The 25431-nt window shown below is 39.8% G+C and overlaps 1 protein-coding gene across 1 annotated transcript in view; it reads left to right on the top strand.

The window, feature by feature from the left end:
• igdcc3 (immunoglobulin superfamily, DCC subclass, member 3) overlaps positions 1-23064 on the top strand; it is a 103119-nt gene extending 80055 nt beyond the window's left edge. The window contains exons 8-14 of the mRNA XM_056247986.1: positions 15987-16234; positions 17967-18131; positions 18388-18576; positions 19017-19121; positions 19219-19354; positions 19511-19748; positions 20016-23064. Of these exons, the coding sequence (XP_056103961.1) occupies positions 15987-16234; positions 17967-18131; positions 18388-18576; positions 19017-19121; positions 19219-19354; positions 19511-19748; positions 20016-20153 (1219 nt within the window). The 3' untranslated portion in view covers positions 20154-23064. The remainder of the gene's footprint in view (positions 1-15986; positions 16235-17966; positions 18132-18387; positions 18577-19016; positions 19122-19218; positions 19355-19510; positions 19749-20015) is intronic.
• Positions 23065-25431: the final 2367 nt, after the last annotated feature.

A 25431-nucleotide genomic window follows, 5' to 3' on the forward strand; every position in this document is an offset into this window, starting at 1 on the left:
TGAAGCGAAATAAAATGGACTGAAAAATTGCCTACAGCCTTCTCAATAAGGTGCGAATTTGGTCTTTATAATATATCACTCTATTAGTTAAGCTACGTTACGCGTTTATATGTCCTGAAGTATTGAGGGCAAACCCTAGTACTGCAGCACATCGCCGCAATATAAAGTTAAGGCAACTAAACAACCAAGAGAAATCTGTCTACCTCAAATGTAGATCAAGTCAAGTCAAATATATTTATATAGCGCTTTTCACAATACAGATTATATCAAAGCTGCTTCACAGTATCAATCAAAACAACTTAACAGTGTTTGTTTATTACTGGAAAAAGACATCCAAGTTTGGTAGAGCTGATCAGTGGTATGATGGGTCATTTAATTTGAATATCACCAACCGAGCAAGCCAAAGGCAACAGTGGCAAGGAACCGAAAAACTCCATCAAGTGACCCGATGGTGTCCTAAAACTCCATCAGATGACCCAATGGAGAAAAAAAAACCTGTAGGTTTTTTTTGTAACCTGATGCCTAACATTTGATCTGTAACGTTACATCAGCATCGGGGGAATAACATTATAATCTCGTTCACGGTAGAGAAAGATGCATGTAGGCTACACAGGGACCATGAAGACACTGAATTAAACATAAAAACAATACTCATAATAATCACAAATACACTTACATTTCTATAAATGTGTTTTTATGAATGAATGGCTTGCTCTAACTGTGTTGTTCGGTCTTCGCCAACATGTCTATGTTCGCCAACATCCATAGATTAGATATATAGACTATGGCCAAAATCACGCGCTTGCACCCCCTGCTGGTGAGCTCGACTAACAGCAGATGGGGATTATGCTCGGTAATCTACTGCTTTTCCTGCAGTTCCTGGATGTCAGTGTTGAATTTACTGTCGAATTTGAACCACTGAATTTGTGAAAGCGAATTTGTAAAGCGAAATAAAATGAAACGAAAATTGCCTGTTGAATATTATAGCTTGTATTTTTAAAAAGTTTGAATATTTTGGAAGTGAAATATGAAGGGTGAATATGGATTATTGAATTTTTAATAATGAAAATGTTTTTGAAATATTTCGAATTGAAATATTCACAGCTTAAATATTCAACCATGTCGAATTTGAGCCAATAAAAAATGCAAGTCCTAAAAATACAGTGCATTAAAATGCAAGCATGGTTAATGCAATGCATATTTTTTTCAAGTACTGCAATTCAACAGGCTTTTTGTTTCAAAAACATTTGGCATTATTTTACTTCCATACCATGGCAAGCAGACTTTGAGACAAAAAGAGGACTAAAACAAAGATCAACATCTTTCGAGATGCCGAGAGCTCCACGTCCGCGACTAACTTCGACTTGACACAGACGCGAGTGTTGCATGTTCCTTTTAGTGCTGGGCAACGATTACAAAATTTAATCGCGATTAATCGCATGAATTTATTGCGATTAATCGCGATTAATCGCATTGTTACGCGCAAGAGTGAATAGTGAATTCTAAAGTAGTGTATTGCGCACTTTTGATTTAAATATACTGCTATATACACAAAAGTGCAATAACATATGGTTTGCCAAAACTTTTAACAAATAAGCTGCTTTATACCAGCAGAATTCCCTTTACACAGTAGCAATAAAAAATTTATTGTAAATTTCACCTTAAACAATAATGTAATCAAATCAAATATTAAAACAAAGCTATGCCACTGCCAGGACATTACCTTTTATCTAGCTTGTTAAAACGAGTCCAGTTTTCTTGTTTTTATTTCTGAACAGGTATCAACAGGTATCTTTTATCAGGGAGCAGAAACAGTCTATGTAGTCAGAGGTCATGACCACTACTACAGATATAGGTCGACCAACGTTACTTCTCTGATAGTAGCTTAGGTTTGGTCATGACATGGTTTCCCACGTACACTAAGATTACATTAAACAGATGTAAAGCCCAATTTATACTTCTGCGTCGAACTCACGCTACGTACCTGCTGTGTAGCGCGCGTACCCTGACGTGCACCTCTCCAAAAATGTAACAATGCGTCAATTATACGCGTACCGCAAGCGCTGTGATTGTTAGAACCGACAAGCTAGTGCGACAAGCGAGTGTGTTCCTGTGAAACTGTTGCGGTCATGCTCGCCTCATGCACGCGCCCGCGCCCTCCCGTTGCCGAAGTTGAATTGACGACGCGCAACACAAATCATTGGAAGAGAGACTGATCCTCGGCTCGCTGTTTGTGAGTTTCCACAATCTAAATAGGCCTAGTTATCAGGACGTCATCAACAGAAGGGAATTCACATGGCAGCGCATCTCCACTAAACTAAACGCAGGCCTATCAGGTAAAGTTATGTAGAAAATTGTAGGCCTATTTATGGAGATAAATAAGACAGGGCAAACGTGTGAATGTTCAGGCGGTATTGTATGCAAACAAATATAATTGTAGTTGTAACACAATGTTTACAGAAGGCATAATTCTCATTGCGTATGCAGCAAGAGACCAAGACAATCTTCTGTTCGTGCATGAACAGTTGTATTTCATTCATTAATCTGACTTTGCATCCGTGCATTTAATTGCCATTTGCTCATGTGATAGTAAAATATATCTTAGTAGTATTTTAAATGATATAATTGATTCTATAAACAACTATAATAGATCATTTTCGGCTTTCTCCGGCTCCCTGCACCGGGCGTAAAGCGAAACCGGAAGTGTCTAACCGCACACTCGCTGATCAAAAATCCCAAATGGCGGCCACGTGCAACTAGCCTATTTTAATTTAAGTTAAAAAGGCTACAGCTGCGTAGCGCACAGAAGCCGTTGCCATGGTTACTATCCATAGAGCGCCTGTCATTCACTCGCGGAGCGCTGTCTCCGTTTCTGTTCACCTGAGAGAACCTGCCAAAGCCTCTCCACTGCTTGTTTGTGTGGGTTATTTGCTGGCTGACCAATCCCACCCCTCCTGTGATCCATGGTTTGACTGTAGGCCTATGTGTATTCAGAGCCAGTGAGCAACGGACTTTCAAAATAAATAAATAAAAACCTGCGTTAACGTGCGATAAAAAAATTGTCGGCATTAATTAATAAATGCGTTAACGCGATAATAACGCGTGAACTTGCCCAGCCCTAGTTACTTTATTATAAGGTGAGCAAATGTACATAAAACTAATCAATGTTATGTAGTTCAACATGATGAAAAGTTAGAATATGATCTGTATGTTATTCTAATGTTGATCTAGCTTACTGTCTCATACAGCCAACAAACAACCTAACTAACAACATTCCACCCACAAATGCCGTTTAGTGTGATAGTGTAACTGTTAGAGCAAGTGAAACAGCGCTGCGTTACCTCACAAGTTTCATTCGTCTGATAAACTGACCTGTGTGAGTATTAATTCAGCACTTGCGTGTAGTTCGGTAGAATGAAATGTCCTTATTCCTTTATATCCGCGGGACTCGCGTTGCGTGTGGCGCTGGTATATGTCTAGCAATCGCGCCCTGCTTCACACCACAGTCATGTTAAAAACATCAATGATTTCACTCATCCATAAAAGATCCATCAGCCTGACAACAAGATCCATAATTTCGCTTAATGTGGAATATACGTCATTAATATATTCCTTGTTATTGTAAGAGGTTAGTGACCCCTGGTGGCGAAAAATCCTGCATATTGTACCTTTAAGGCTTAGATGACTTTTCCATCATCTACAGCACTAATTCAAAGGGCACTTACTTAAAGAGAGAGCAATAGATTATATCACAGATTTAACCCTTACAATCTTTTGAAGAAAAAATTTCCTTTTAAGAGTGTGTGTTGGAGTCTGTTGGTGCACATGTAACTATGGTAAAAGTTGTGTGTATTTGTTCTCAAGAATAAGTGTGTTTGAGTTTTTAGTGCACTTTAGTTTTCTTAAAATTAGCTATGTATCTGTTATTGGCCATAATATGAAACCAACTATTGTACAGTATCAGTATTGGCCAGAATACTGAAGAAATTCTGATTGTGTGATGGCATTATGGCGTTTTTTTATTTTTATATATAATATATTTATTGTAGTATTTTAAATTTTGATACACAGACACATAAAAAAAAATCTCCTTTAGTTGGATTCAGTTTTGCAGTTAACCACAACACCAAGTACAGGCAAGGGAGGTAGAGACAGATTTGAGATTGTACAAATGGATCAAATGAGATAAAAAAAAAAGATAAAATATGTAAAAAAAAAAATATATAGCTTAATAATAATAAAAAACATATCACATAGGGACCTTTACAGTGAAAACACTGATGATATTTAAGGAGAGTGACAATAATAAAATAAATGACATAGCCTGCAAGAAGTTTAAAATCTTTCTATATTTCCAGAGCTATTCAAATTAGGTATACTAAATAAATAAATAACCATTTTTGCCTTAAAAACAGAGGCATTATTTAAGGACACTAGGACAGTGACAATAACAATAGAAAACAATTAGATTTCCAATAGTGTCATCATAGTCACTGATTTTTGACAAATAATCGAGGAAAAGGCCTACAAGAGGATTCAGATACTCAGATGAGATTTAAAAAAAAAAAGAAAAACATGGGCATTTTTACATTGAAGACACAGGTGTTAAAGAAAATGACAATAAAAAAAATTGCAATTAAATTTCTAATAGTGTTTAAAATCGTTTTATTGATTTTTGACAAGTGATTGATTATGGCATTATTTAAAACTGAATCAGTCAAACACTAGTGAACGTGCGTGTGCTCTCTGTATCCACGCAGACATGTGTTTGAGTGCTTCAGTCAGAGCGGAGGTCATGCGGTTCAGTAGCTGCAGGAGCAGAGGGTGGGGTCACTGCCTGCTCCATAAACATAAAACACTATTACAGCAGTAATCAAAATGCCACAGTGACCCGCAGTCAAATCACACTGCACCGGCCGGCTCTTAGAAGGACTTTGAAGGTGGTTATATATTATGTCTGCATTTCACATACTGCGCATACATGCATGTGTGAATGTAGTTTGGTAACTCTTCAAAGAAGGGCTTCTTTCACATGAGAGCCTTTTTCCCTGGTCTCAAGTTTGATCCATCATGTTTTTTCATTGCTAAAATGCAAAAGTGACCATGTAAACCAAAAGAGCCATAGTACATACTCATATGACATCAGGCCTATATCAGGCCTTGAATCGGGCCTATAATCTGTATCTACTTTACTTTTTAATCTGTCTTTTAAGTTGAAATTTTTTTAACAAAATTACCATGCAGAGACTTTTTTTAAGAAATAGTTTTAAACCTTATTTGAGAAAACCATGTGGACAGTTTTCACCATGATTTGCTGCTGAGCAGACAAAAGAGTGCTCCTTTCTTCCCTTTCTTTCCCTCTTTTTGTCAATTTTTAAACTCCATTACGTGCTTCTTGGTCATTACCCTCTCTCTAACCCATGCAAAATGCCTTGCCCATGCCTTGACCTCTGACCTCTCCTGCAATCAGTCATTTCCACCTGGCTTTCACTGAGTGGAGAGACAGCTAAGCACCCCTTCCTCATTTGCCTCTCCTCTACCTAACTCTCCCCATTTCCCACCCTCTTCTCATCTTTCCCCCTCTCTCTCTCACTTTTAGAGGACTGAATAAGGGTGACCACCCCATTCAAGAGGCAGTGCTCTGTGACGACTGTGCAAACATGCTCTCAGTGTGCTGAATAGCAGCCCTCCTGTCTCAGGATGCTATCTGTCAATCCTAGGAGAGGCCTGGATGTATAGACAGAGGGTGCAGATGGTCCCAGCACAATGTGTGCTGTTCCTCTTCAAACATCAGTATTCTGAACAACTTTTTTATTTATGTTTCTAAATAGTATAGAATTTTCAATATCTGCAATTTAGTGTGCATAACAATTACGTCAGATTTTAATATCAATTTTAATATTGCTGGCTGCATTCCTTCTCTAGTTGCAAAAGTTACGCGTGGCTCTTTAAAGGGGTTCAGAGAATGATGAAGATCAATAATGTATTTCTAAATTAAGTTAATTTAGTAAACATGAACTCAAATTGACCCCTCAACGACTTTTTTTTTTTATCTTTGAAGAACCAGGGTTCCCATTGTCATGAAAATAAAATCGTATTACTCCATGAGAATATTTATACTAAATATGCATTTTTCTAGTTATGCGCAGCTCTAAAATATTTTATTGGGTTGTAAGTAAAAAAATATAATTTTTTAAAATGTTATCCTTAAAACTTAGCCAGTAATTCATGAACAACTGGAAAAGTCATGGGGGCTTTGAACATGGTTGTGGACAAGAGGGGTCTGTTTGGGCCTTAGTGGGCATAACTGACACTGACTGTGCTACTTGTGGGGAGACTAATGTTTGTCACACTGTTCCTTGGAGAGCAGGGATGACATTATGAATCATGGCTGATAGATTCGTCCATAGAGCACAGGGTTGGGGGTATGACTTGGAAACATGTCATGCTGGTGTGAAATTATAAAAACAGCTGGATCTATTGTCAGCTTAATTAGTGTGTGTGGGCTGTACAGAAAAAGTGGAAGCGGTGTGAAGTTGCCAACCAGCCCTAGCCATTCATCTCGACATTCCTGATCTGTTAGCATGTTTTACAGGTGAATTAAACACTCCACACATAATATGTCAAGCTGGTTCATGTAGAAGCACCCATAAATATGTGGTTTAGAGAGAGTATATATTTTTCTGTATCTTTGAAATTAGCATTTACATTTAATTTAGCAGACTCTTTTACCCAACGCGACTTACAATGGAGAAGGGATTAATCAAAGGGAGAACGCAATATGCTAATAAGAAGCTATACCATGTCAAATTTTCATAAGTACCAGAGCAGTAGTGTAAGTGCAGAAAAGTTCTTGATTTTAGTGCAAAAGCCTGCTTGAAGAGGTCTCTTCAGTCGTTTTCTAGAAGATTGCGATGGATTTTACTGTTTACTGTAGGTGAAGGTTCATCCCATAAAACGGAGAGAAAGTGACCTTGGTCCTTGGACCACATTATAATTGCACCACTAGACATCGCCAATTCAGACGATCAAATTGAGCACAGAAATGGATTCAGCCACGTCTCAGAGCAACACTGACCTCAATAACCTGAAGACAAAAGTGATCCCATACTATCAAGATAAAAATAAAAAGCATCTAGTCCTGTCCACACCTTGTAAATGTAGCAAGAGTTGAGAGCTGTAGCATCTGTATGTGTGGGGAGTGTACATGTAGAAGAGATAAAGATTGCTGGAGGCTGGTGGTAAGACATGAAGAGTATGAAAGAAAGGATGATTATCTCTAGGACTGAATAGCATGTAGAAAAACCCTTGCCTCTTAGGCTTCATGCGTTTAAAAAGGACGAATGCATGCACGTTCACGCATACATTGAACGCCTTTCCGTTTTCCCATTCACTCTGAAGCATCAATATCATAAGTCAAGTCAAGTCACCTTTATTTATATAACGCTTTTTACAATACAGATTGTATCAAAGCAGCTTCACAGTGATAACATGAAAATAATACAAGTTTGTTTCTAGAAGAAAATTGCGTCATTGTCTACCTGAAGTAAGGCAGATCAATAATATTGTTGAATAATTAAATGTCCCCAACTAAGCAAGCCAAAAGCCAAGGCAACAGTGGCAAGGAACCAAAACTCCATCAGGTGACAGAATGGAGAAAAAAACCTTGGGAGAACCCAGGCTCAGTCGGGGGCCAGTTCTCCTCTGGCCAACGAACGAACAGTGTGTGATTATGATTCAGGCAACATTACAGGTCAGAAGTCAGATTGGATCAGAACATTCACAATATTTATCCAGTTCCATCTGGATGGAGGTCGGAGTCATCACGCCGGTATGGAGACGAGTTTGTTGAGGTGTCCATGAGGCCTTCACAGGGTTGATGAGGCTGGGACTTCAGGGATGCGTTGTGGTCATGTCCAGGCGCAGGTTCACCGTCTGATCTGGATACGGCTCAGATCCGGCTGACTTCAGTAAACCTCGGAATAAATGGAAAGACTAACATTAGCGTAGATGCCATTCTTCTTATGATGTAACGAGTACATCGGGTGTTTTAGGAAGTGTCCGCAGTTCCGGCTGACCTAATCTATGCAGCCTAATAATCATTTAACTGATTTGAATAATAGAAATGTATAATGTTCTATGTGAATGCCAGGTAGAAGATATGTGTTTTTAGTCTAGATTTAAACTGACAGAGTGTGTCTGCTTCCCGGACAATGTTAGGGAGACTGTTCCAAAGTTTAGGTGCTAAATAAGAAAAGGATCTACCGCCAGCAATTGATTTTGATATTCTAGGTATTATCAACTGGCCCAAATTTTGAGATCGCAATAGACGTGAAGGACTATAATGCGTTAAGAGCTCGCTCAAGTACTGGGGAGCTAAACTATTTAGTGCTTTGTAGGTAGACAGCAATATTTTAAAATGTATACGCTGTTTAATAGGGAGCCTATGCAGTGTTGATAGGGAACGAGGGTTACATCCGTAACCGAGACGTTCTGAGTAGGGAACGGAGATGTTACATCGTGACGACGAATGGAGTTTTGCTTAGAAAGCCTATCAACCTCGAGTATTACAAAACGAGCCAATGTCAAAGAAATGCCATGGGTCTGCGGATTTTGCATAGCGTGACTCCTCCAGAATACACATATGACCCAGAGCGGCTGCATATGGCGAAACACTGGGGTGTCCAGCCCGCAGGGTGGAATGTTTCAACCCCAGGAGTGGCAAGGTGGCTTGCCAAGGGAAAGACACATGCTCGGAGAGGGTTACAGTGGAAATATACATGTGGGGGTCACCAATGGGGAACCAAGCACATGGAGGCACCTAGCCAATGCGAAAGCTGCCGCAGGCATAGACTCTGGCGTTGACGGCAACAGCGCTGGAGAAACTCAGGGCTTGGCAAAAAGCTCACCTGAGGAATATATCGCACGTATCCAGTCCGTGGAGTGAAATGGCGAGCAAGCGAAGACACCTGAGCGGGTCCTAGTACCAGCTGGTTGAAGCGAGTACATGGGAGGACACTGGCTCCACTCGGAGATTGTAGAATCTGACGAATGTGTTGGGTGTCGCCCAGCCTGCAGCTGTGCAGATGTCTGTTAGTGAGGTGCCATGCACTAGAGCCCAAGAGGAAGCCACACTCCGGGTGGAGTGTGCCTTCACACCAAGGGGGCACGGTCGACCTTGCTGCTGGCATGCCAAAGCAATGGTGTCCACTATCCAGTGAGACAGCCTCTGCTTGGAGAGAGCCTTTCCCTTCAGCTTCCCACCATAACAGACAAAGAGCTGGTCTGAGGTCCTGAAACACTGCGTTCTGTCTACGTAAGTACTGGGCAGAGCAGTGCCAAAGCTGGGTCTGCCTCCTCCAGGGGCAGCGCTTGCAGGTTCACCACCTGATCTCGAAAGGGAGTGGTGAGAACCTTGGGCACATATCCAGGCCGGGGTCTCAGGATCACGTGAGAATAGCCCGGCCCGAATTCCAGGCATGCTTCGTCAACGGAAAATGCGTGCAGGTCCCCTACCCTCTTAATGGAGGCCAATGCAACCAGGAGCGCTGTCTTAACTTACAGGAACTTAAGCTCCACTGATTGCAGAGGCTCAAAGGGAGCACTCTGCAGGGCAGTTAGAACCACTGAGAGGTCCCAAGAGGGAACGAGAGGAGGGCGAGGAGGATTCAGTCTCCTCGCTCCTCTCAGGAACCTGATGATCAGGTCATGCTTTCCCACGGACTTACCCTCAACTGTGTCGTGATGTGCAGCGATAGCGGCAACATAGACTTTCAGGGTGGAGGGAGACAGTCTTCGCTCCAACTCATCTTGCAGGAAGGAAAGCACGACACTGATCGGGCATTTTCTGGGGTCTTCTCGTGAGAAGAGCACCAGTTGACGAAGAGGTTCCACTCCAACGCGAAAGCATGTCTCGTGGACGATGCTCTAGCGGAAGTGATGGTAGCCACCACCTCTGGTGGTAGGGTACTCAAACCTGCCCTGTCCTGTCCAGGAGCCACACGTGGAGGTTCCAAAGATCGGGACGAGGGTGCCCCGTCTCTGAGAAAGGGTCCTTCCTCAGAGGAATTGGCCAGGGAGATTCTGTCGCGAGGAGTACAAGTTTGGAGAACCAGGTCCGGCTGGGCCAATGAGGCGCAACCAATATGACCTGCACCTCGTCCTCCCTGATCGTGCACAGGGTCGAGCGTGCCCTCGGTCAGGGAGTAAAACAGGTCGCAATGGGACGAGTCGTGGGAGGCAAACAGGTCTACCTGTGTGTCCCCGAACTGATCCCAAATCAGCTGAACCGACGGGATGGAGTCGCCATTCTCCAGGAAGAGGCTGAGATGTGAAAGCTCGTCGTCTGCACAATTCAGGGTTCCTGGAATACAATGGCTCGAAGCGACCTCAGATGCTTCTGACTCCATAAGAGGAGGTGGCGGGCGTAGACCACCTTGTCGGTAGATATACGCTACTGTCTGATCGGACTAGTACGTGCTGGTTCTTGAGCAACGCATGGAAGCGATGCGGAGCGAGACGTACTGACAGCAAATCAAGGCAATCAACATTTTGTTTTCTTCCAGCTACGCTCCATTTTTCTGGCTGCTCTCTTAAGGGCCTGAGTGTGCTCGTTGTACCATGGCGTTGAACTATTTTCTTTAATCTTCTTTAAGCGCAATGGAGCAATTGTTCCACAACAGCCGAGGCGTTACGTCAAAACGCAGATTCCGCGTGCACGCCCTGTTTGTGAGAGAAAATCTTGCAGCAGTGCTGAAGCATATTGCCAGCGTACTTCCTTATATACCCACGAGGTGGGGCGGAGTCACGCTATGCAAAGTCTGCAGACCCATGGCATTTCTTTGCCATTGGCTTGGTTAGTAATACTTCAAAGTTGATAGGCTTTATAAGCGAAACCCCATTCCTCGTCACGGCGTTACTCGTAGTGACTACGAAAGGGAACCGGGCTGATATGTTCATACTTCCTGGTTCTTGTGAGAACTCTAGCTGCTGCGTTTTGGACCAGCTGTAGTTTGTTTATTAAGCGTGCAGGGCAACCACCCAGTAGGGCATTACAATAATCTATCCTTGAGGTCATGAACTAACTGTTCCGCATTTTTCATTGAAAGCAAATGTCGTAATTTAGATATATTTTTAAGATGGAAGAATGCGGTTTTATCAAATGTAGCACTAAGATCGAGTAACACTAATAGGTGGTACGGTCTAAATCCTGACTGGAAATCCTCGCAGATACCATTTCTTTCTAAAAAGGAACATAGTTGTGAGGATAGTAATTTTGTTAGAAAAGGTAGATTCGAGATCGGCCTGTAAGTGACTAATTCTCTAGGATCAAGGTGTGGTTTTTTAATAAGAGGTTTAATAACAGCCAGCTTAAAAGTTTTCGGTACATATCCTAGTGACAAAGATGAATTAATGGTATTAAGAAGAGGATCTATGACCTCTGGAAGCATCTCTTTCAATAGCATAGTCGGAATGGGGTCTAACATACATGTTGTCAATTTAGGTGATTTAACGAGTTTAGACAATTCTTCCTCTCCTATAGCAATGAATGAATGGAATTTTTCCTCAGGGAGACTACAACACACTGTCTGATGCGATACTGTAGTAGATGGTTGCATAGTTATAATTTTCTCTCCAATATTCATATATATATATATCTAGTAAGTAAAGAAGTTCATAAAGTCATTACTGCTGTGCTGTTTGAAAACGTCCGGTGTTGAAGTTTTATTTTTCGTTAATTTAGCTACTGTTTCGAATAAATACCTTGGGTTGTGTTTGTTTTCTTCTAAGAGTGTTGAAAAATTTTAAGTTTTTAAGGCCTCTCTGTACGCAATCGTGCTCTCTCTCCACAGAATGCGAAAAACTTCTAATTTTGTTTTCTTCCAGCTACGCTCCATTTTTCTGGCTGCTCTCTTAAGGGCCTGAGTGTGCTCGTTGTACCACGGCGTTGGACTATTTTCTTTAATCTTCTTTAAGCGCAATGGAGCAATTGTGTCTAAAGTGCTGGAAAAGAGAGAGTCAATCATTTCTGTTGCAACATCGAGTTCTTCTAAGCTAGCCCAAATAACACCCCTGCCATTTGTTCGAGAACACAAACTGCATGCAAATATATCACAAAAAGAAGTTGTGGTTTAGCAAAGCTTGCAGTAGGCTGAGAGCTCTCATTTTCATATCCTTGCCCTTTAAGTGGTAAAAATTCATTTTTTCCCCCAGGGCCTCGGGATTAAGGGAGAAAAAACTCCTGATTATATATTCAGTACTAATAATGCACCCCCCATGCACCATTCCTGTATCCCCCAGCAATGAAGGGGAGCACAAAGGAGGAGGTGTTAAAAACACTGAAAGAGTGAGCACAAAAATAAGGACTAGTGAGAAAGAATAGAAAGTGAAGAGGATGATTCAGGAGGGAGGAGTTTGACAGATGGTTGGGTTTGCTTCATGTTAATGAGCACCCAGAGATGGTGGGTGCGTATGGTTTGTTTTTTGCTTTATTCATACCAGTCACATCATTTACACTGGAAAAAGGTTAGACGTGTCAGTGCACTTGGGTGAGACCTTTTATGTAGGACTTTCTGATAGGGAAGCACAGATATAAGCAATTTATATACAGATAAGCCAATTATTATTTTCATGTTATGGCTGATATTAAAATGTATGTGATTGTCTAAATAAATTAAATAAAGTGTTTGAATTAAATAAAACTAAAATATTTTTAATAGGAATTTAGGAATTACAATATTATAAATTACAATATGAAAAATGGATAGTAATTTTGAGATTTGCTAAAGATTAGATTTAACAGTGTTTAACAGATTTAACAGAATTATTATCATCTAACACTCGCATAAAGTTAATCTTTAAAAATATTTTTTTTAAAGATTAACGTTATATGAGTGTTAGATGGCTGTAAAGATTATTTAAATGTAAAAATAGGGAAAATAAGCATACACAATTAAAAATCCAATATTGGCTGATATATATTCAATCTGACATTAATGTGTCTTGCTCAGGTAAAAAATCTCTCTCTCTCTCTCTCTCTCTCTCTCTCTCTCTATCTCTCTCTCTCTTTCTCTCTCTCTCTCTCTCTCTCTCTCTCTCTCACAGTGAGTGGATGGAGTTAGCGTGAGAGTGAGTTTTCTTTCTTTTTCTCCCTATTTTTTGCTGTTTGTGTGGCAAACAACAATAAAAAAAAAAATATATATATATATATATTATTTTGTGTAACTTAAGTTAGAGGGTAGCAGGATTTGAGGTAAACTGAGTTGACGTCATGCGACTCATGGCACTCTTAATATGAATGGGGATGCCTATAAAAGAGCACTGTTATTTGAATTAATAAAACAAAAGCAAATAGATGTTGTGTTCATTCAGGAGACACACAGTGATGCTCTAAATGAAATTGACTGGAGAAACGAATGGGAAGGAGTGGTGCTGTGCTCTCATATGAGTTCTAGAGGAGGGGTGGCTGTATTATTTGCTAAACATTTTACTCCTGCCTCTTTTGAGGTGAAGCAAGAAATTCCTGGTAGACTTATTGCTATACAGGCACAATTTGAAAAATTAAATGTTGTGTTTTTTAATGTATATGCTCCCACTAATGGCGCTGAGAGAGTTTTTTTTTTTTAATAATCTCAATGGAGTCTTGCAGAGCTGTAATTCAGATGAATATTTGTTTTTAGGTGGTGATTTCAAATACAGAGAATAATGTATTAGATCGGAATGCTGAACCTCATGAAGCCTCAAGCCTCAAGGCTGGCAGATTTTGAAAATACACAACTCAAAAATTCCTACCTTCTTTCCTCCAACGCTGGCCCTGACTTCACACATTCGAAGAACATGGACGCGCAATCATGCATCTGCAAAACTCAGATGCGCGAGATTGCACTTACTCTCTCTCTGTACCGGAGCGACTTGCACTTACTGTGAGTGGGTCACGAGCTTTGAGTATGCGCACGAAGGGGACACGCGCGCGAGGGGGGTTTGATGACGCATTTTCTGTCCAATGATTCTAGGTGGTCTTGGAAATGATTGGCTGGAGTTTTTCGAGTTCTGCCCGTTCCACAGATGATTAAATTGCTTCATTTTCATTTCAGTGCTTCTAACTCAGTGGCTGTAAGTGGGTTAGGAATGGGATTTCAAGTGATTTTGAAAAAATGGTCAAAAAAGAAAATCACATACCCCACCTTTAATAGAGGTCACTGGAGAGCAGAGTGGTATTGATGCCCTTAAGTCAAAAACGTTATGTGTTGCGGACCTGCTAGGCACGAAGGCAAAGGGAGCTTTGGTCAGGTCGCATTATCAAAATCTCACGCAAATGGATGCCCCCTCCAAATTATATTTTTAATTTAGAAGAAAAAATAGATATATTCACTCACTATACGCTCAGAAAATGGGCAAGAGCTGACAACGCCGTCTGAAATAAGACAGTGGGCTGTGATGTTCTACAGTATAATGAACTATATGGGAGTGAATATGAGGAAGATGAAGAAATGTCTGCTAGCTTTTATGTGGGTCTAAGGCAAGCTATAAGAGAAGTCAAAGGCAGTGCTAGAGACACCTTTGTGTGAGCAAGAGCTTTGGAATGCAATGCGCCAAAAGCGCCTGGTATCGATGTTCTTCCAGTTGAGTTTTACAAAGCCTTTTGGGAGGTGATGGGTGAGGATTTCTTGGGTGTTCTCAATGAGAGCATAGCTGAAGGTTCTCTACCTCTTAGTTGTAGGAGAGCTGCGATAACTCTTCTACCAAAGAAAGGCGATTTGCTAGAAATTAAGAACTGGAGACCAGTGAGCTTGTTGTGCTCTGATTTGGAAGTCGTCTCTAAGGCTCTGGTAAACAGATTGAGAGAGGTGATCGGGCAGGTCATACATCCTGACCAAACGTACTGTCTGCCTGGTAGGTCTATTTCAGATAATATTTTTCTTGTACGGGACATAATAGAAGTTGCTGGCCTTTTGGGTATCAATCTAGGACTCATTTCCATTGATCAAGAGAAAGAGTTGATAGAGTTGAGCACCAGTATACCTTTGGAATACTCTTAATGCTTTTGGTTTTGGCCCAGGTTTTATTGGAGTAATTAAAGTGCTATCTAGAGATATTGAAAGTATGCTAAAGAAATCAATGGTGGTTTGAGCACCCCTTTTAAAGTTAATAGAGGCATTAGACAAGGATGTGCACTTTCTGGAATGCTGTACTCTTTAGCAATTGAACCATTGGTAAATAAGCTACGTTCTAAAATAGAAGTTTTACTACCGTAAAACTTTAAATAATAGCCCGGGCTTTTATTTTTCTAAATCGTCGAACTTCACCGGCTTTTATTTGAGACAGGCGTCTATATGAGACAGGCCTTTATAATTTAGTGTTGAGATGTTGTTCATTGAGTGTATGCCTAGAGTCTCTAATCTCTAAAAATCTCCAAATGCTCCACGTGAAACTGCGGTCTTCCGACCTTTTACAATCGTGTCAATTGATATTGATTTTGATTTAATATGCGCGAGGGAGAGAGAGAGCAAGACAGCGCTCATGTTGTTTGAAGACGTTTGGCGGGACAAAAATTTGCTTTCGCTGCCACCAAAAAGCGGACGATCTGACGGGTTTTAGACTATTAAATACAACCCGAAACTAAAAAACAGACCCGGGCTCTATTTGAGATCGGCCTTTATTTACCCAAACCTGCAGCCACACCAGGCGTGTAAAAGAGACAGGCGTCTATTTGGCACTCGGCTATTATTTGAAGTTTTACTATTATTTGAAGTTTTATCTCATAACAACTTGCAGCATCAGATATCAGCTTGTGGTGATGATGTAATGATTAATGGACAGAAAGATATAAATACTTTGGTGCTTTAGAGTTCATTTGTGATATGTCATTAATTTGAAGTTGTTTGTATATAGGATTCAATGAAATTTGTTTTGTTATATAAAGTTTTTTCAAAAAACAAAATCTCTCTCTCTCTCTCTCTCTCTCTCTCTCTCTCCTCTTCTGCTAGTACTCTGACCATCTATGGAGTAACCCAGGAGGATGAGGCCATATATCAGTGTATTGCAGAGAACAGTGCTGGCTCAACACAGGCCAGTGCTCGTCTGACCGTCCTGTGGGCTGATGGGTTGCCGGGTGTGCCCACGGGTCTACGTGCAGACACCCTTTCTCCAACTTCCATTCAGGTGTCTTGGAAAGAGCCCACCCAAAACACTCAGGACATAATTGGATATGTGCTCCATATCCGCAAGACTGCTGGTAGGAAAACTGCTTATGAACCTAAACACACACACACAAGCACGCAAAATCAAATCAAATCTAATTTACTCAGCTCTTCTGCAACATTGAATGTAAAATGCTCCCCAGTAAATCAGTATTTTATTTAAAGTAGAGGTCGACCGAAATTGGATTTGGACCGATACCGATAACTAAGTTGGGCAGTACCTGTCGATATAACTGATTGATTAACCGTTAGGTTTTTTTTAAAGAAACTATTCTGAATCGAAACCTAACACTCAAAGTAAAATAGTCCTGAACTTTATTACAAAAATAAACAGGATTGGCTAATGCATGAAAATGTATTGAACCTTTAAATGAAATATATAAATATTAATATACTATATTAATTAAAACATTAATTAATGTTTTAATTAACACAGGTCGTGTGTGTGTGTGTGTGTGTGTGTTTAGCTATAACTTAAAAACATGGCATGTAAATTTCAGAAGTAACACTTCACAAAAAGTTCCCTTTTGTTACCATTAGTTAATGCATTAGCTTTCATGAACTAACATTATAAAATATTTTTACTGCGTGTATTAGTATTAGTAACTATTTTTAATTTATGTTAGTTACTATAGTGCATTAACTAATATTATAATTAATACATTTATAATTGTATTTTTAGGAAATGTTGAAATTAACATGAACTGAAATGAGCTGGAGTGCATCACAAAAATAAACTGAAACTTAGCGTACACTTTACTCTATATAAAATGTAACTATAGAAAGCTTGAAATGTCTTTAATGTAAATGTAATAACAGCGGAGCCTTTTCAGCCGCTCCTGCAATGGATGCAACCGGAAGAAACAATCAGTGTGGATTATTGCCGATAAGAGATAGTTTCAGAAATCGGTTAACGCTGCCGATGAATCTGCAAAACCGATAAATTACATATACTCTAATTTAAAGTATAAATGTATATTTCAACAAACGTTATGAAATACATATTTTATTCAATCTTCACTCTAGGCTCCCTCATTATGGAAATCAGTGAGATTTAAAGTCGATAGGAAATCGCTGCTTTTATCCTGTTGCCATCAGCTGTGGTAGCAGTTCACAGTCAGACTAAAGCATTTATGTGACATTTTAAAAAGACAAATTACTGTTTTAGTCTGACTGAAACCAAAATTCGAAAATGCACGTAAAAGTATTTGGTGGTGAAGAATAAGAGAAAGCTCTTTTTCTTAAAGCTCAGCATGATATTGCTTGTTGATGTTTTCTGTGCTGGAGCAAATACAGCTAAACAGCTGATCTGAGACCCACGCTGATGTGCTCTTAAATGCCCTCTGCTGAGCTTTCTCTTTTTCTCTCACTCTCTCTCCTCACTGTGGTGTTACCATGACTATTAGCCACTGCTCAGATACGTCTATAGTACCTTTCATCCGCTGCAGCTTCATTGCCTTACAGCGCTGTGGGATATGTTTTGGATTACGAGCCATATATAATATATATGATCACTTACAGCAATTTGGCATGAATAAATAATAGAGAAATATAACATTTACTGCAGCCATAAAAGTGACTAAGAGAGCTGCCAACATTAAGAGGTGGGCAATTGTCGGGGTTAATCCTTACTCTCACGCCGATGATTTCACTCTCTTGCTCCATTTTTCTTCATTTGTTTTTCTCTCATACAATTTTTCAGTGTTTAATAATGGTCTTTCATGGTCTCTCTTTTTCCTTCGTTCAACCTTCACACTTTACATTCAGACCCAGTGGAAATGGAGTACCAGGAGGCTGTGAGTAAAATGACCCTGCAGCAGGTAATCGGAGATCTGGAGCCTTCCACCAGCTACAGCTTCTATGTGAAGGCTTACACGTCCCGCGGAGCCAGTAAAGCCTCTGAGACGGCTGTGGAGAGCACTCTGGGAGAAGGTATAAAAACATATTTAAACAATCATACACAAAGTTGTATATAATTAGGTTGTGTACAGCTACATAATTCGCAGTTATTTTGAGTTGTTAATTGTGCTGGCAGTAGTCAACTGGGGGGAAAAAACAATAAAGCATTTCCCTCTGAGCAGAGGTGTTTTTGATTCAGCGTAGGCTTTAATTCAAGGTTGTTCAGGGTAAAGTTCCCACCTGTTGTATTTTCTGTGAAAATACATTCCTGTGTTTGCAATTCCTACAGTCCCTGCACCACCAGCCTTGTTCATGAGGGTGATTAATTCGACTGTGGTTCAGGCCACGTGGGAGCCCTCCACAAAGATGGGCCAGCAGGAAGGATTCAATCTCTACTACCGTAAGGTCCCCGTCCCCCTCTTCACAGGACCCCTCACCTTCCCACGTAATGTGACCCAGTACAACATCACTCAGCTGGGTGAGTCTGGCCACAGTGGAGCTTTATTCATGAAATATGAGCAGAAGGAATTTCTTTGTAAATTCTATGTAAAACAAACAAAGAAATAATCTTCAGTTCATGTATGAATGGATTTATTTACATCGATTTTTTTATGCTTGTTTTTAGCCAGTGGTTTACTTTACTGTCAAACACAATTAATACTTATATAGTTTTAAAAAATATAACATGTCAGCGAAGCTCAATTAATGCATACATTTATTTAAATAAAAGCATAACATAACATGTCAGTCATTGTTGTTATTATTATCATTATTATTATTATTATTATTATTAAACATTTAGTTTTCTTCACAACCAAGCACAATTCATTTTGAATTAACAAAAAAATCATTAATCATTTTGCCATTGAGATTTGTTTGAGTGTTCCAAACCTTTTTTTTCTCTCTCTCTCTGGTCAGATCCCTCTTTTGTGTATGAAATTAAGATCCTGGCTTTTAACCAGCATGGAGAGGGCAATGCCACCCTGCGCTTTGTGTCGCTCAAGGAGGCAGTGGAGAAATCAGGTGCCTGATGCAACACACTTGTTCACTCCCACACATTCAAGCATAGTACTAACTCACTCACATTGACTGTGTGTATGTGTGCATTGTCTTCCTGCAGTGCTAAATACCCCTTGCGACTGTGTAAAAGACGAACAGAATAAAAGCTCCACCACAGGCATCGTCATCGGCATCCACATCGGAGTCACATGCATCGTTTTCTGTGTCCTTTTCCTCATGTTCAGCTACAGGGGCAGGTGAGGAAATCAATGCTGTCTATGTGCGTATGCCACTGGTATCGTTTTATAGTGAATGCAGTTGCAGTGGGCGTCAGGTGTTTTATTTTAAATCAATTTCTTTTTCAAGTCAACATGTTTATTTGGATGCAGAGTTGAATCGTACTGTCTTTGCAGGTTGAAGATGTGTAAAACCATGCATGCCACCCGACAAGCGGGCCGTAACCCAGCAGGTGTCGTGTTAGAGTCCTCCTCCTCCTCACAGGGGGCTTTGGCCCTTAACGGCCCCCACAGGTTCAGCCAAGATGGGAATGGAGGAACCCACACTGCAAAGAGCTGCACCGACTCCAATGAGATGGAGAGACTCTTCTCAGAACCATCCCACTTCTCCAGTCCACCTGACACCACCCACACAGTGAGCCTTGGGGAACAATGCATACATTTATAGACATGCGGATTGCATAGTTATGGTTCTTTTCAGAGAACAACTTTATCAGTGCATGAAAAAGTGGGATGGAAAGATATGCATTTTGGAACGGATCAAAGCAAAACCTATTAACTTAACTATTTGACTTAATTATATTCCTTGACCTCACTGAAAAGTAAAGTACTATAGTATTACCATGTTTGGTTATGTTTATCAGGTTTTCACCTCATTCTGTTTGATTATATTTATTTTCAGATTGAGAGCTCTTTGGTCTCCTGTCCATTGAATGAAACTCGGATTTCCACACTTCCCCTTGATGATTTCAGTCTGATGGAGGAGTGTGAGGTGCAGTTCCGGCGGCATCCAGCAGAGGGCCAACAGGATGAAGACTGATGAAGAAATGAAAGCCAAGAATATCCTCTACTCAGTCTCCTGTCCAACTCAGGTCAACTGAAGTATTCATATTTTTTAGTTCTGTTTTTATCTTGCAAAGAATATATTATTCTTAAGTTAAGTTCCCTTTGTGGGAATCACTGGACTGTAATGCCGGGGGTCCCTCTGGCCTCGTAATGGGTGAGGTTCTGTGATGGACAGCTATTATTTCTCATTGGTAGGTGAACAAATACACTCTTGCAGTTACAACTGGCAGCATACATTCTCCAGTCACTAGTATCTATTAGTTATATTATTCGGCTAAGTATTTTTCCTTCTACCACATATTAGTTCTGTTTTTCGATGTGCTGCCTTCTCTCAACCTACCAATGATTTCACAAGCCCATCCAGTGGAGACCAATACCTTCTTCCAGGGATTTCAAATTATTCTCAGGATTTTTTTTCACTGATATCAATATTTTTGTTTGGTTTCAACCTTCATAAAGACTTTAGACTCGGCTATGTGAACCTTAGAATTTGCAACAAAAAACCTACCTCAGCTGGAATGAATGTCTTGCAGGAAGTCTACAAAAGTCTGTTTTTATACACATCATGCATTCAGTCAAAAGAGAAAAAGGTGCTTCTCTACCTCAGATTTCAAGGACTGCCGCTCTCCTGCTCGCTGAAGCAAAACAAGAAAAAAAAATCCAACATATAGCACTTCCAAATGTTGAAGTCATTGTTCTACCTCAAAATAACAAAGTTGTTATTGTCGTTGTGGTTCTTTTCTGATATTGCAACACAGCCTCTGTAAGATCCTGGCTTCACTATGTTGATTAATTGCTGTGTTTTGATATGTCAGTACCTCATGCCAGGTGACAGATGACATTGTTCTATGAATTCTGCGTGTAAAGATGTTTTGATAGTGTCCTTGTATTCGTGTAGAATTTTTTTGTTCTATGTTTCCTGATCAGAGTATTTTTTATTTTAATCGTAGTCGACGCAGTAAATCGGAAAGACTTTAAGATAAACCGCACTGTTACTAATGTCTTCAGGATAAAAATACTGCTCTCAGTTGAACCGCTGGAAGAAGAGAGACCACCGTACGCGAAGCTGGATATACACATAAAATAATTGAATAGCTTGACTTCATGTGTTTTGCGTGTCATGTGACAATGGAAAGTGGGAGATGAACAAGTACGTAAAGCCTTCTTTACAGAATTAAGCACATACACTGTTTTTATGGGTGCCGATAGAAGTAAGTGGTGATGTAGTTTAGATACATATATCACGTGTTGTGATATTTCATGAAGAATTGAAATTGAAATTGAATCTTTGCCTGGGTTGTAACTACAGGACTTGTGATCAATTAGATCAGCTCCGCTCCCTTCGAGCACCCTTGGAAACTGTGGAGGCTGTTCAGATACTCTGCTGTGTGGTATGAAATGAACGCCAAACTGTGGAAGAACTGGGCATTCTAGAATTCTCCAGGAAGTGAACATTCCATTAGGAGCCAAAGCCACTGGAGATTCTCATGGGTTCTATGTGGTTCCATCTTTCTTTCTTATTTTAATATCCCAAGCCCCTCATCCATGTTTTTAGTGTCACATTGATCAGGGAGCACAAAGTGCATCAAATGTACGCACATAACTCGCACTCATAACATCTGTTGGCATTAGAATGCTAAGAATGATGAGTAGAGGATGCTTGAGCTACCACTGGTCATCTCTTCATATGTCTGGCCAGCTATTGAATTTCTTTTCACTGTGTGCTCAGCCACCCAATCCAAGACCAGCTGTTTCTTTTAGCGGGGAGGAAAGTACCAGCAAGATGTTCTTACTCCTCTGGTATCCAACAGTGCTGTGGTGCATATATAAATATATATATATATATATATATATATATATATATATATATATATATATAACCTACCTCGACACAGCAGTCATGCTCTCAGGTTGCTCCTATTCTGATGGGGAGATTGTATTTTTTTTATAGTACACATACATGCAAACATACATTTACACATCAATGGAGAACACCCTTTATCAGATCAGTGCGTTGCATTAGCTTTTCATGCTCTTTGATTTTGTGAATGTAAAGTGATATTTTTTCATGTTATGTTTGTCTGTATCAAATACTCATGTTTGCTTTATTTGGCTAGTTTAGATGACTCGTCCATCGGTTTTGCCACCATCGTCTTTGTTCTTATTTGAATAAGAATCATTATCAGTGTGTGTAGATAAGAGTCAAAATTGCATATTTTCATAACGCCCACAAATTCTGTTAACAATTTCTTTTAAAGAAATGGATAAAGTAAGCCTAGATAATCAAAAAATCCCATTCATATAAGGTATATTGCCTCAAATACTGGTTCTGGAACAGAGTTGCACAGTATATTACAGTGTATAAAAGACTCAGACTATGTGCTGTATATTTATTGTACCAAATGCGCTGTAGTGTTGTCATTGGAGACTGTAGATGCTTTTGTGTTGTATATACAGATAAGTGCTCAATTTATTGGCTGTGTTAAATAGAATTGATGGAAAAGTACCTGAACTGTGCTGTAGAACATTGTTCCTAATAATGAAAGTCTCTATGAAATATCTTTTTGTACAGTTTTGGTACTCTTGACATTCCTGTAAAAAGACAACTTGTTTCCATCTGTTGTGTAATGCGATACAAGCAATGATCAATACTGTTACATTTCCAAAAGCCATCTGCAGTTAGGTGCACTTTTGTTACTTGTGTCCTGATGGATTTGGTCTTGTGATGTTTGTAAACTTATTGTGTGCAGATCAGTACAATTGAGTATTTTTAAACAGTAATGAACATCATCAGGCTTCATGTTATTATATTTATTAGATGCCAGTGTGGTAGTCTGTTTTATAGAAAGCAGGGCTTGATTTGGTTGAATTAGGGTGGATTTTAGACCACAAACGGACAGGTTTTTTCAGTTTATCAGATCATGTCTACCTCAGACTGATGACATGAAACTCATCTTGATCTTCTCCTCCTCTCAGCCTTTTAGGGGGGTATTTAGTCCTTGTCTGCATTTGAAATAAAGGGGTAATCTGAGCTGTTTCGCCTGCATGGAACCTGTGATGATAATCATCATGCCGAAAAGTCTGTTATTGTGATAAAGCATTAGAGCCACAGACTGTTCTGGCCTGCCCATAGTGCTTGGTCTCGCTTTGTTTCCATTCAATATTTAGTATAGTTTCTGGCTCAATTCCATGAAAATGGCCTCTCGCCTCTAGAACCTACTTCGCACATGTTATAACACACACAGACACGGTCACATGTCTGTAAAGAAAGACATGTTTGTGTCAGCATTAGTGCCGTGTCCCAGATTTCCCCAGGGAGACTCATGGATGAGGCATTTGCATTTAGCAGCTTCAGCTCCGGCCAGTGCTATGGCAACCCCGACCTATTCACAGCAGCAGAAAGACGTTCAAACTTTGAATCTGTAAAACAAACAGCGTTTTGTATGGGATAATATGTACCAGTTTCAGTCTGTTAAGCCCCTTTCAGGACCAGGATTACATAGGAGTGCGCTTTTTGCTTTGAGTGAGGGGACCCATAGCAGCCCAACTGAGAGGAATTTATACGCTCGCTTTCACAGTTTTACACACACAGAGGCTTTAAACTTTTATTTGATGCAACATACCTTGATCACAAAGGTCTGAATGCTATCTAAATCATTTCACTTACTAAAGCATGAGGTCTCTAGTAGCAACTGGGGATTTCGGATGTTACCATGTGAAAAGCTGGCGCTATGATGATGTGTATTACTGTTAGTAAAATCTTGTACTGTACCGTTCATAAAAATGAATGAGAAATGTGTTTACTGTGATACTCTTACAATGGAAGCAGAAAAGTGGGGTTTAAAACTAGAATGTTTTTAAAGCATGAATTATTTATTACTGTTTGTTGATTGAGTTCTTTTTTACTTTTCTGGTAGAACTGACGTTATTCCTTTAGGTGGAGGTTGGAAAACTCCATTTCACCTGCTTTGCAGTTACTTATAACTTTGCACATTATAATAGTCTCATGCTAATCCAAGTTATGGTTATGCTTTTGACACAGTGTGATGATTCCATATTTTCAATGTTTATTTGCTGTGCCTCCCACTTGACTTCTAGGCTTCCTTAGTAAGTTTATGACTGTATTGGTGTTTAATCGACAGCATGACACAGATGGAATCCATAGATATTAAATGACCTGGAATATTCGTATTTGCTATTGTAAAGTACTAAAGTATAAATCATGTGCTGTTTCCAGAGAATTGTTTGTACTGATGTAAAATTCACATTGATAAAAACTAACATTTTACAGATTAGATTAAGTCTAGTTAGCAAGCACAATATGTTAAAGAGTGTTAAATGGATGGCACTAACAGTTCTTGCATTTCTTGTGTTCAAATTGACAACAAACAAGTCTAATTTGACCCTCTTTTAGGTTCCTAACACATCTCAGCTAATTTACAGCTGTTATATAGGCTGTACATTCAGTTTTGGTAATAATACGGTGAATGTGAAGATGACCGTCACTTCTGTAAAACTGTGTTCATGACTGAAGCACTGAAAATCTCTTTACCATGGTGCTATTTCTGTCACTGCTGCGAATCATTGGGTGCCCTTGTCATTTTGTAGAATTTTTATGTTCAAATTGTTCTTTCGTTTGGATATTTACTGGGATACTTTACTGTCTTCCACAAAACAGTGAATGTATCCTTGCATTTTTTGAATCTGCTTTGTAAAGTTTTGTGTAAAAGACTTGTGTGTTTCATTAAGGGAAGTTATGCATTGATGTCTCAGCGCAAACTGTATTTGTGTATAGCTATTAAACCCCGCTCAGAGCTGCATATGATTATGGAAATGTAATGCACTTGCAAGGTTAGCACAGACTGTTCAAATGTGTATCTCTGATCCACCATACAAACTTTAATTCTGGAGCTCAGCAGGAAAACAGTGCCTGGGGCAAGCAATGCAATGGCAAGCAATGGCTTTTGTGCTGCGTATGACCCTTCAGCTAACCGTTTCGCCATCCAGCCATTTCTCTTCACCGAAAAGGTGTCATTTTAGAGGAAGTGAAGAGAGCACAAGAGATCATTTTTAGCTGAGCAGGTGTGAGATGTTCAGTTTTCACCATGTAAGTCACGCTCTATAATTCAGGTCCAGGTAAAACAACTGATTCCACTGCATTGGAACACTGTTTTTATCAGTTTGTCTTCTCCAAATTTGATGTCTGTACAGACAGTCAGTGTTGTGTATGTACATATGCATATATTGGTATG

The sequence above is a fragment of the Rhinichthys klamathensis genome, unplaced genomic scaffold, assembly GCF_029890125.1.
Source record: "Rhinichthys klamathensis goyatoka isolate OS25496 unplaced genomic scaffold, OSU_Roscu_1.1 h1tg000051l_1, whole genome shotgun sequence".
NCBI classification, from domain to species: Eukaryota; Metazoa; Chordata; class Actinopteri; order Cypriniformes; family Leuciscidae; genus Rhinichthys; species Rhinichthys klamathensis.